Raw genomic sequence first — 12,895 nt, 5'->3', positions numbered from 1 at the left:
AAGGTAGTGTGCAGGGAATTCCGTCACTCTCAGTGATTTTACAGTGTAAATGAGAATTTGCATATAGTGTATCTCAGTCCTATGTATGAGTATTTGCACAGTCATGACTCAGTCATAAGTCATATCCTTCACCAGATTGCATGTACAGAGCTGCATTGTTCTAAAACGGGAAGTGAAAGACTCGAAGAGCTGCAATTTAATTCATTGGACAAAGCTTTAGAGCAGTCTTTCCCAAAGTTTTGGGTTGTGAACCTGTTTTCATTGTGTCACCAATTGGCTACGCTGGTCTATTTAGCTCAGATGCTGTGTGCAGAGCTGTTTACTCCCCTCTCTCTCTCTGTCTCTCTCATTCTCTGTTCTGGCAAACCTTTACCAGAAAATGTGTTTGCTCTCTGGCTGAGGTTATGTTAAGCGTGACTGATTTCCTCATTCTTGATCACTTGCATGATGATCAAAACCAAAATGCAAGGATGAGTTTGTAAACATTGGAAATGCAGAGAAGAGGCCTCTGTGTGTTTTGTCTCAGGTTTTAGAGAAATGACAAGATTCACTGACTTAACGAGACACATTTGAATTAAATTCAACCATTAAATTAGTGAAAAAAGATTTATGACAAGATTTATATGCATGACACATGATGCATGAATGGTTTAAGGGAGATTCAGTGCAATCTGAGTTAAGAGGTGGGGTGTAAGAACAGCTAGAATGGCATTTAAACTAGTCTGACAACTCTGTACAACTCACCAATCAGGAAGTGTCATCTGTAGCTTAAAAGGCCATCTTTTAGTTGGAAGCATGTCAACATCTGACGTAAGAGTCAACTGTAAAACAGCATTGTATTCACAAAGTAACTCCCAGTTCAGTGCATAGAATTTGGCCAGTATCCAAGTATGACTGTAAAATCACAGGACAGCGTGATAATTTCTTGCTGTGAGGCTGAAAATGCACATGATCAAAACGTGTAGTTAGTATTAATTGTATATACTGGGAAACACAAAGTATTGTTGGTTGCATTTGCTGGAGTTATACTGACTCTTTGGATGACGTCGGTGGTGAAGAGTGAACTTTGAGAAGTGATCTAAAACACACATTGCAAATACAAACAGGATAAGACTTCTGTCAATGGTGGCTAGCTTCAACCTGCATGATCCGGTGTGAAGCTCAGTGATTTTTGGTCTTGACTTGCTGCTCCTTCACACTGAGAGGAGCCAGCTGAGGTGGTTTGTTACCTGGTTCCCCAAATCCTTTCACTGCGGGACGTAAATCATCAGTGATGTTTTGAGTATTTGATAGTTGGTAGATTTGTCCCAAAATTGAGGGACCTCTTTGAACCTTGCAGTTGAGCCATTATTAAACAAAGTATGTGATTGTTTTGTGTCTGCAGTATCGGGTGTGGCACTGTTTCGACAGGACTGATACCTGGTATGTTCTGGCTTAACATGCGTCAGGTCATTGCTGCCCTAATGATTGAATATTTTGAAATGAGGTTGTTTTGTTTTTTTTTGTTTTTTTTTAAATCACACCAAAAACAGCTAGTCATGAGGATAAAGGTCTAACTATTTTGGTCCTGTTAATACATCAAGGAATGCTCGGAATGTGCTTTGAGGCATACACTGTGAACTCTCATTCCCTTACAGACTCAAACACAACTTCACCTTGTGCATCTTTTTTAAAAAAAAGCAATATGAGGTTGATAAAAATAAGGACAAGGATAAGGACTCACCAAGGTGCACAGATAGTGCCATCAAATTGTCACAATGAAAGATCATTTGGCGTTTTGCTGCTGAAGTTTTCTGTATCTGTAATTTTAGGAATTTTGGATTAAAATATGTTGCTGGGCCTGGGGCAGAACTTAACATGAAAAGGTATTTGAAAAGTGAGTTGCTTTCACTGTAGTTGTACTCGACACCGCAAATTCATTGCAGTGCAGTGATTTTTGAAGTTGCAGCTTTTGTATGATTGAAAGGCAGCCTGAGCACATTCTTTCATAGATGTTTTTGTATTATGGATTGGAATTTTTATGACCTGCTGGTTGGTCGTGAAGTTACCACTTAATGCACCTCGTCTACAAAAGGTTTAGTTTGAAAGAAAACACATGATAATTTTGTTAAATGTGACAGTTGGTGGTTTGCATGAGCACATTGTGGCATCACGTTGTCTTTGAAAACCTAGGGATTCATCCCATTGGACCAGTGATTTTTCCACAGCATGGTACATAAAAATCAGTCGATTTGGTTTTGAAATAGTGTATGAAGTTGAATTTGACCTCTGGAATGGAAAGTGTTTAACCTCTGGGGAGCAGCGACAGGCGTTGCCACATGACTGCATAACATTCCTGTCTTAATGTTTGAGGACACTGAACAGGAAGAGATGAGCTGTTGTTGGCATTCTTGCTTCTGTCTATACCACCTTTATTACCCACATGAGTTGCTCTTTGTATCAGCTGGCTGTTTAGGAGACACACGTTGTTAGAACATGAAATGCTCTGTTGAACAGCAAATGGACTGTAAAGACATGACTTGGATTTCACCAGCTGAACTGAGATTGGTGTTTGTGTCGGCCTTGGGTTCTCCATTTTCTTTACAGTAAGGCCCTGATCAGACAGTGCATGTTTTTCAGCTTGCTGCGTCTTTTTTTATTTATTTATTTTTTTTATTGTTGCTAGGCAGCCACCGATTTACCTGTCCTTAGCTTATCTGCTATTTTGCTGTGAAGTAAAATTGCACATCTGTACCTTTTAGAAATCTGCATTAAACATGGACAGGGGAGGGCACTTACCTGGCTCTGATTGAGGGTGAGAGGCTGTTCCTGAATATTATGTTGGCCACAGGGAAACAGAGATCAATTTGGGTACAGTATATGAGACCCTCAGAGAGAGGAGAAATCATGTGGCATACCACAAGCTGATCCAAAAGCTTTGCCTGGATGATGGTCGGTTTTAAGCATTATTTTAGGATGAATTTGACAATCTTATATCAATCATTGGGCCTAATTACAGTTAGTAAAATGTAAGAAAGTGGTTGAGGCCACAATTTGTTCAGATATTTCTTGCAGCTTGCCAGGGGCAATGTTGAAAGTGAGCTAATGTTAGTTTGACACGGATCACATATGCTACCACTTGTTGCCTGCTAATATATGTGATTGGAAATAGGGAAAAGCACCAGTGAAGTCGGGTGCTTTTGTGCTCTGATTTGAAGTTTTTTCAACTCAGTCTATTCAGGTCAGTCCTGCAAAAATGCAAGGCGCACAATGCAGAAAACCTCAAGGCACTCAGCAACCCAAAGGCAGCAAGCAAAATGCTTCACTCTCACAATTACAAAATGCCGTCCCAGGCTGCTAAAACAGGCTCTTTCTGATCAGGACCTAGCACCTTTTCCTATTGCACTGTAGTGTCTCAGTCACGGCTTCTGTGTATGCTTATCTCATATATTTGAGTTGCATTTCTTTGTTGGAGCAGAACAATAAGTTAGTGGAAAGTATTTTTGTGGGATTTGCCTGCCGAATACCAACCAAAAGAGCCATTGACTGCTTTAGTGGGGACAAACTATTGAGGTCAAACTCTCTCTGTCCCTCTGATGGACTGCCAGCCCAGTCTGTGTGTTTCCTCTGTGGTTTGATACTTTGATCACTTGTGAAAACACACCTGCCACTGCCAATTTTGAAGTTGGCTCTGACATTTCTTTGTTGCTAAGCTAATTGCTCATATTTAATTCTCTTCTGTAAATTAAGCCAGAGAGCTTTCAATGAATCTTAAAGGCACAGAAGTGCAGCAGACATTATTCAGCATGTTCTGTTGTTACCAAAGCTTAGTATAGCTGATTGTACTATCATGTTTGTTTGTTTGTGTTTGGGCCACTTTTTGCTGTTTTACATGCAGTACCTTGGCATTATATCTCATATCCCAGCTGACAGTGTGCTTTTTCTGCTGTAATTCAGTTGTGTTGTGCAACCGCATTTAAATCTAATCTGAGGTGGAAGAGCTTAGAAAAAGGCAGAACAAACTAATTGTCTTGTGCCTGTTTCTCATAAAGTAGAATATGTCCCATAGAGCATAATGGTTTTAAAATGCCTACTCATTATACTGAGGATTTGCAGGAGCTTGTATTTTAATCTTGTGTATCCCTAATCAAAAGACAATGTCAGACAAGCTAGCCCATGTATGTGGTTCTCAGCTATTTTGAAGTTGGTCCTAAACTGTTCTAAATGTACAGCGGAGCAATGTGGCTGTGGGCAGGGATATTATATTATATTGTAGGTCAGTGTGACAGAAGAGACCTTCATCTGATACAGTACATGCTTTTGGAGCTGAGTGAGAGAGAGAGAGAGAGAGAGAGAGAGAGAGAGAGGTATGTCCTCTGTCTGTAGCTGTGCCTTTCTTCCTGATCCCTGCTGTCAGCTGCTGTCTTTCCATACCTTCAAGCAGATCCTGTGGTGGTATCAAGTAGCCCGGCCCAGCCATGGTTGGCCTGTTGGGAGAGAGTGGGAGGAGGCTTTGACTGGAGCTGGATTTCCTGGGAGCCTTTTACAGCACTGTTTGACCCAGCCTCTGCCTCACTGGTGGGAGATGGTGTTAAGCATGACTGCCTCCCATGGCAGCTCTAGTGCTAATTCACCCGCAATTTGATTGGGGTGGGGTGTGCAGACAGACATCCTGGAAAAGGACTGGCGATGAGGACAACAACATCGCATGTGATAGGCATTAATAAGTTAGTTTTCTTTCCACACATTTCATCAGATCAGGGAAATATTGGGGACGTAAGATCCATACAAGTATAATAGTAGCGTATAAAAAGTTGTGGGTCATTATTTACCTTCTCCTGCAAAGTCTGCAGAGACAATCTGTCTGCGTCCTGTAAGCCCTGCATTGCAGGTCAGGTGAAACAGCATTTGGTGTCTCCTCACCACGCATTGTAGCTCTGCCAGTGCTCTCAAATCTTAGCTAGAGAATGGCAGAGGTCAGGGTCGAAAGCATTAGCAAGACTGCCCACCACCCACATTTTCCATAGCTAGCTCCGTGGATCAACTTTCATTTCTCTGCGCTTCTCTGCTCCCTCTGCTGTTGTGTTTAGCCTGATAGGAGGAGAGTGCTTCTCCCTAGTGACTAAAATATAGTACTGCCTCCTGCCCTTAAATGTCTTGAGATTTCTTGCTGTAGTTTTGCAGTGTTATAAGTCGCAGTGTTACATATTAGGACTTGGGAATTATAACTGCTTAGCCAGTCCATTGTTATTACCACCTGGAAGCCCACATTAGGTTTACAGATCAATTTAAACGGTTTATTTTTTGGTTTTAATTGTTTAAATTCATATTCTACTTCTACATACCTATTAATAGCAATACTTATGCTGTGGATTGGGTCTTTTTATAGATTGCACTTACTGCATAAATGATCTGTATATAAATAATAATGTCATTGGTGACAAGCCTCTCTTTTTAAAAGTAGACTTTTTAAAGAGGCTAGTTAAAAATATCCCTCATACAAACCCACGCATATATACTACAGGAGCTTTGGGTACCACACTGTACAGTTCTAGAGTTACACTGTGGCAGCTGTTCCTATTCTTCGCTCTGCTCCCTCTGATGTCAGTTTATTGTGGGCTGCCAAGCAGCTGACCATCAGCTCTTTGCTTTCTACATGTTATCCATTGTTTCCGGTGATTCATCACTGATGCAAGTACTACATTCCACACATACATGACACTCACATGCTAACACGTCATACCTGCCACAGAAAATGGCCACAGACGCTGGCATGTACTATGCTATGTTTCTTTGTTTGGCCTTATTAAGCAGCCACTGATGTCTTGCTCCTAAGACAAACTAAGATAAAAAATAAATGTGTGTCTTTGTCGCTCGCCTTGTACTCAGGCTGCAGATCGCCCAGGAGGAGCATCGTACAGTCGAAGTAGAGAAGGTTAACCTGGAGCAGAAGCTGAGGGATGAGATCAACGCAGCCAAGCAGGAGGCCCAACGTCTGAGGGAGCTGCGCGAGGGCACAGAGAATGAACTGAGCCGCCAAAAGTATGCTGAAGAAGAGCTTGATCAGGTACTCGCAAAGTGATAAATGGGATTTACACATTGAGTTTGTAGTTCAGAAAAGGGAAAGGCCTTGAAACTGAGTGAACAGTGTGAATGTCCAAGGTGGCAACTGCACAGTATGTTTAGTTTTATCAGATTCACACTGGCTATAGTATAAATACACCCACTGAAGTCTTTGTCCATTAGGAATTTGGCAGGAACAGCGCAGCACATCCCACACAAGTAAGTAAAACACATGAGTATTTGTTTGAAGGACTATCACAATGATCTAATTCAGACACTTTTGTCACAGTTTTTTTTCATTCAGAAACACACTGATAAATTTGAAACACACAAGGCTTTCAGATTCTGTGTAGTCTCAAGATGCTTTGAGTTTCATGTTCAGTCTGTGGCATCACTTGCTCGCACTCCCATATTTGGAGGCAAGTATCAGGATCCATCTGTCCTTAGCTAGAACGCAATTTTAAATATCTTGAGTTTTATATGCGGGATTAAAACATATCAGTATTTTGTTTGTGTTATATAAAACTTTGTGAAAGCTTACAGCTATTAAGAAAATAATTTTCTACAAATTGTGTTTGTATGTTTAACACCAGATTAGTAAAAACAAACAAAAGTAATATTAAGTAGCACATTCATGACTTTTCAACATATTAATCTTGCATTTTAGTTGCAACATTTCACAAAACATTGTTGTAAATCTCTTATTTAACAAAATAAGAAAATGCTAAAAATAAAATAATCATTGTTAGATAATATAAAGTTTATGGGTGTGTTCTTTTTATTTGTCACCTAATGCTTGACGTTTGTTGCAGGTGCGCATGGCGTTGAAGAAGGCAGAGAAGGAGCTGGAGTCACGGTGTAGCTGGTCACCTCCAGAGTCTCTCCAGAAGTGGCTGCAGCTCACCCATGAGGTAGAAGTGCAGTACTACAACATCAAGAAACAAAATGCTGAACGACAGCTCCTGGTGGCCAAAGAAGGGGTAAGCATTCAAACACCTAAAGGGGAATATCATGCTGTTGAAGAGTTGAGTGTAAGAGTTTTTTGCCTGTGTCTTCAAATCTATAGATTATATTCAAAAGCATCAGCCAAGTGAACAGAAACCTGGTCTGTCCTCAATATCAGAACCTGAGAAATTGGGTGTATATTTCAGTGTGTTAAAGATATACTATGTAGGGTTTTCCTGAAAATACAATGCATAGACTCATACAGAAATAATCTCTCTCAATCATCACTTATGACCCACTAGAAGTTTGCAGCAGTGTTCTGCAGAGACTCTGCCCTCTGGCTGTATTTTCTTCTTTTCTTCTTATTTTGATGTGGTCGGGATGTACCTGTGCACAGTGCGTAGGTAAGGTCAGGATGCAAAAAGATTGAGACCAGATACCAGACTATAAGGCAAGGCAAGGTAAATGTATTTATAAAGCACATTTCATACCCAAAGTGCTTCATAGATTAGTCCAGTCAAAGTTTATTGTAGCCCAATCAGAAAGCATGCCTCAAAGAGCTGTGCCAATAATAACTTCAATTCAATTTAAGTTTTATCTGTAAAGCCCAATATCACCAATCACAGTTTACCTCACAGGGCTTTACAACATAGACATAATAGTAGTGGGCAGGTCACGCCAAAAAAACAGAAGAGAGCAACATTAGCAAAACCCACAAAAATATATAGAGGTGAGTTAAACTACATACAAAGAATTACAAACAGTATTTGACACACACAAAAGTAAACAATAATGAGCGGCAATAGCAACATACGCTAAAAACATACAGAGTGAGATAACACACGTGCAGAAAACACAGACAGAATTGTGTTACATACAGTACATATACATATCCATGACCACACAGACTGAGAATATGTTGCAAATCTGTGGTTTAGTATTTAGGGGAGACTAACTGAGGTTGAGGTTTAATAAGAAGAGATGTGTTTTGACTGCTTTGATTGAGCTACCCTCTCAAAATTGAGTGGAAAGACAATTTCAAAGAAGAATTGCCTGGTAAGAGAAGGACCTGCTACCTACTGATGTTTTATTTATGTTTGGCATAGTCAGGAGACTTGCATTCTGGGATGGTATTAATTAAAAGCAATGGTGAGGAGATTGATCTTTAGCTTGGATTTGAAAGTGCTTAACATTGTTTCAAGTCTTAGCTCTTTTGGCAATTTGCTCCACATTTGAGCAGCGTCGAAACCAAGAACTGTTTCACCATGTTTGGTTTTTACTTTGGGAATAACCAGTAATCCATACCGGGTCAAGAGATCTGACAAGCGTCTTGCACCTAAACCGTTTATTGATTTATAGGCAATCAATAGAATTTTAAAGTTGATTCTGTAAGAGCCATTGCAGTAGTCCAGTCTGCTAGTGATAGAAGTTTCTCTAGATCTTGTTTTGACATCAAGTCCCTGAGTCCTGAAATATTTTTAAGCTGGTAGAAGGCTGATTTTAGTATTGATTTAACCTCGGACAAATGAAGGTCTGAATCCATGATAACCAAGGTATCTAGCTTGTTTTTCACTCTGCAAGGACAGACTGTTAAGGTAAGCACAGACTTCAAGTCTTTCTTCATTGGCCCCAAAAACAGTGACTTCAGTCTTGTCTTTATTTAACTTGAGAACATTTTGGAACATCCAGCCACTAATCTGTTTAATGCACTATCCAAAATAGTCTATTGAACTATAGTTATTTGGTGACATATTTGCGTGTCATCCGCATACATATGAAACCTTAACATTTTTGAGAATATCAGTTCATTGTAATATGTAAAGATTTAAATATCAGAGGTCCGAGACACACGCATTATGGCAGACGCTCTATTCTATAGCTGCTCTTAGTTACAAGAAGTCTCTGTCTTGAAGGTCGGACTTGAACAGGTTTAGGACCATGTTGAAAAGACTAAGCCAGTGTTAAGTCTGTCTGTCTGTTAATATGTCGTGGTCAACTGTATCAAATGCAGCGGTATGGTCCAATAACTAGAATCTTTGTTTAAATTAATGTCATCATAAACCTTAATAAGAGCAATCTCTGTACTGCAGTGGGGCCTAAATCCAGACTGGAAAATGTCAAAATAGTTGTTTACTGTCAGAAAGTTGCTGACGTGTCTGAAGACAACTTTCTCAATGGCAGGTTTGAGATGGGCCTGTAGCTGTTTAGTTCAGATGCATCCAGATTAACCTTGTTTTAAAAGTGATTTGATTACTGCAGTCTTCAGGGCTTTTGGGAAGACCCCTGAAAGCAGAGAACAGTTAACTATCTGAACGACATCTGTTGCCAGGCAACTAAAAGCAGCACGCTTCCTCTAAGAGGAAGCTATGAAAATTGCAAACGGAGCACTGGGGAAAAAAATGCAAATATAGCGTTGGCTTTCACTTTCACTGCTGATACTGTTTGCAAACAGTAGTTGACAATCCCTGCATACTTTATCATAAAACAGTAAAAATGATTACAGTAAAAAATTATCATTATCATCAGTAATTATCATTACTGTAAGTAATCTCAGTTATAGTGCTGCTCACTTACAGCAAAAAATAATTGTTTTACCTTTCTTTCTGCCATCTTCTTACAAGCTCTACCAACAAAGTTTCTAAACAGCTGCAGAGGGGTGATGTGTCGTGACTCGCTGTTTTCAACTCCACTGAAACTTCAGTTTGGACTTTGGGAGGAGGGGCCGAGCACATCCACTGAGAAGGGGTGCACTTGATTTACAAAATAAAAGACAAAACAGGGACAACATTGGTAGACTCTTCATACGGCACAGATGTGTTTCATCTCGATTTTCTTGTTTTCACAATTGAGGGAAGCCAAAATCATAATTGAAAATAAAATCCGACAGTTGTGCCTTGGCACAAGATCCCCCTTTGATATAGTGTGTGAATAATGTCAATACAGCAGAGATAAATGTTTGGTCATTTGTGTTTACAGGCAGAGAAGATAAAGAAAAAAAGAAACACTCTTTTCGGGACTTTCCATGTGGCTCACAGCTCCTCTCTTGATGACGTGGACCACAAAATACTGGCTGCAAAGTAAGTCAGAGATTACAACAGCCCATTTGAGGAGCTCATGCTCTCCTGGCTGCTAGTTTTGTTCTTCTTTTTGTTGTTGTGTTTGCTCCCTAATAGGCCCATATATGGGTGTAAACATGTCTCTGTCTATCAGATCAGCAAAAACATTTACTTTCTTGTTTAAGTCTTAGATATTATGTGTCTTTATAAAGTGATAAGAAGTTACTTTTCCTCTGAACTTATTTCTCCTCTGCTACTTTCTCCTCATCTTTCATAGACAAGCCCTGGGTGAGGTGACAGCTGCTCTGCGGGAGCGGCTTCATCGTTGGCAGCAGATAGAGATCCTCACAGGTTTTACCATCGTCAACAACCCAGGCCTTCCTTCCCTGGCCTCTTCCCTCAACCTTGATCCCAGTTTCATGGGCGGCAGAGCCACGCCCCAGCACTTCATCATGTCCGATGACATGGATGACTTGGATGAGGATATCGTGCCTGGAACTCTGCAATGTAAGAGTTCATCCGAATCTCTCGGCCATTCTGTGGGGATTAGCAAACGAACCCCTAAACACTCCAAGGGCCTGCTGGGGAAACCCAAAACTCAGCCCACATGAGAATTTGGACCTTTACTGCTACAATTGCCTGAATGTGTCCTTGCAGCCTCCCTGGTGATGGAGGTAGCGAGGATCACATATGACTATGATTCGAATGAGTGTTGTTTTACATTTGTATATGTATCATGTCAATTCACATAATTGTCTTGTCCTTTTACACGCAATTCCAGTTGAATGTCTTTGTGTTGATTGTTCTCATTTTGGTGTTAACTAGAGTCAGTGGATAATGGCGACTGAACTGACTCCTGTGACTTTCCTCTGGAAATTGAAATGTTAAGAAAAATATACCTCTTAATGAGAACAAGTTTTTGTGCTGACCTATTCTGTAGTAGTTGTGTCCTCATATGTGCCACAGACCTTTTGAATCTGAGTTTGGTCTAACAGCTGCAACCAAAGAAGGCATGTTAAATACAGTCATTGCCCAACTTAAATTTTTCTTTACGTTCAATATGAGACAAAAAAAAAATACAGAAAATCTCCCATCATTTTTAGGAAATAATTATTTCCATTGCACACATCTTATACATCTTTATCTAATCAAGAAAACTAACCAAATTCTGGTGACCATTTTGCTGTATGGCCATGTTGTTATGTGCTCTACATTTGACTTATTACTATGGCAAAACTTGACACACGTTAGGTTTGGGTTCGACTAACCGCAGATTCTACAGAATCCTATTCCATCCACAATAGTGAGTAAGTCTTTTAATCAACATTAATTGCACTCCCTATCTGACTTCCCTCTCTCCCTCCACCACCTTTCTGGCATTTGGCTTCCACTTCTGTCTCATTGGGCTAACTACAGATGTCACCCGACTGTTGGAACGGCGAACCAGCGACGCGTGGTCCGTCGGTTCAGACTGTCAGCACATGTGGAAAAATCCCGGTTGGCCATTTATTCATGCCCCAGTCCTCAGTTTGATATCCCTGTCTCTTCCCTTGACTCAAAGCCACACCAAGCTGTAATGTTTTTTTAATTGATCATTGCGCTGCTCATGGACACAGCTGAAAGAGAGACTGTTTTACATTGTTTTACATTCTAAAAACACCCCTGACCTCACCTTAGTTGCTTGCTTGCCACATTTACCTACTCCTCTAAATCTTGTCACCACCCAGTGCACCCCTGCTTTCTTCCCATAGTGACTTGTCACTTCCTTTTATAAATGGGCTAATTATTGTTGCTTTTATTAATGTAAACAATATTTCTAAGTTGGTAACACCATCAATGTTTTCTCGTTTATTTGATTTAACATTTTTCCTTACGAGGATCAGAGATAAAACAGTGGTGTTGGGATTGTATCATAATGGTAAATGGGATTGGTCAGACAAGAGAAATGTAACCCAGCACCTGAGTGTCTTTCCACTAATCTCCCAGTCAGTGTCCCCATGTCCGTCAGACTTTATTTCACATTTATTTCAAGTGGTCGTTGATAATGCTGTTGTTTTGTGCCCACAGCTCCCAGTATGATGTCCCTGCGCCAACGCCACATTGATCCCCAGCTGGCCATGGGTTCCCAGAGGTTGGTAGAGAGTTCGCTGTTGGCGGGGCAGCAGGGGGAGGGAACGCCATACCCATCCAGATCTAGGGCTACCCTCAAACAGTCACGCAGCCAGTCGTTTGGGCAGCTCGAGTGTCTCCCTCTGCCTTCTCTTTCTTCGGCTGTGTCTCATCCCTCTGTCATCTGTACCTCCAACCCATACCCTCATTCCCAGTCCTCCTCCTCTTCCTCCTGCATACCCAGCTCTGTGGGCAGCGTGGTAGCCCCTCATTCCTCCCATATGTATCATACTTCTTTCCAGCCCATGGACCCCATTCCTGATTTCACCTTCTCAGATGTCTCCAAAGCACACAGCTCGCGCAGGGACAGCCTCGGGTACCCGTCTCTCTCCAACTCTCCACACACATCGCATGTGCGTGTGTGTGTTCTTTGAACCACCTGCTGTCATTCCATTTTTAATGCGTGTGTCATAGTGTAGGTACCTTCATCTGCCCTTTTTTTTTTTTTTTTTTTTTTTTGGTATGCCGTCTTAACTTTTCATTTTTCTTTAATTCATTTTCCTTTCTCATCATTGCACCTAATGAGGCATTACATAATCTCTGCCTTCACTCTTTTTCAACCTCTCAGTGTTCCTGTTTTTTGCCTGCACCACTAACAAGTGTGGAGTTCCAGTGTCCAGGCTGTGCCCAGCGTGTATTCATGGCTTTGCAGGCATAGTGTAGATAAACCCCAGCATGCAACG

The 12,895-nt window shown here is 40.9% G+C and overlaps 1 protein-coding gene across 10 annotated transcripts in view; it reads left to right on the top strand.

Annotated features, from left to right (window-relative positions):
• The window catches only part of stim1a (stromal interaction molecule 1a), a 34,593-nt gene that overhangs the window by 17,342 nt on the left and 4,356 nt on the right, over positions 1-12,895 (top strand). For 2 of the 10 annotated variants that reach the window (XM_050061265.1, XM_050061274.1), the window contains exons 8-14: positions 5,869-6,046; positions 6,226-6,261; positions 6,855-7,022; positions 9,964-10,064; positions 10,321-10,550; positions 11,460-11,540; positions 12,111-12,528. In XM_050061265.1, coding sequence (XP_049917222.1) covers positions 5,869-6,046; positions 6,226-6,261; positions 6,855-7,022; positions 9,964-10,064; positions 10,321-10,550; positions 11,460-11,540; positions 12,111-12,528 — 1,212 coding nt within the window. Of the gene's footprint in view, positions 1-5,868; positions 6,047-6,225; positions 6,262-6,854; positions 7,023-9,963; positions 10,065-10,320; positions 10,551-11,459; positions 11,541-12,110; positions 12,628-12,895 lie in introns of all 10 variants that reach the window. The other 8 variants (XM_050061307.1, XM_050061335.1, XM_050061291.1 and 5 more) reach the window with 8 other exon arrangements.

The sequence above is a fragment of the Epinephelus moara genome, chromosome 2, assembly GCF_006386435.1.
Source record: "Epinephelus moara isolate mb chromosome 2, YSFRI_EMoa_1.0, whole genome shotgun sequence".
NCBI lineage: Eukaryota > Metazoa > Chordata > Actinopteri > Perciformes > Serranidae > Epinephelus > Epinephelus moara.
Note: the sequence above shows the minus strand (reverse complement) of the source record. Positions and strands in the feature narration are given on the sequence as shown.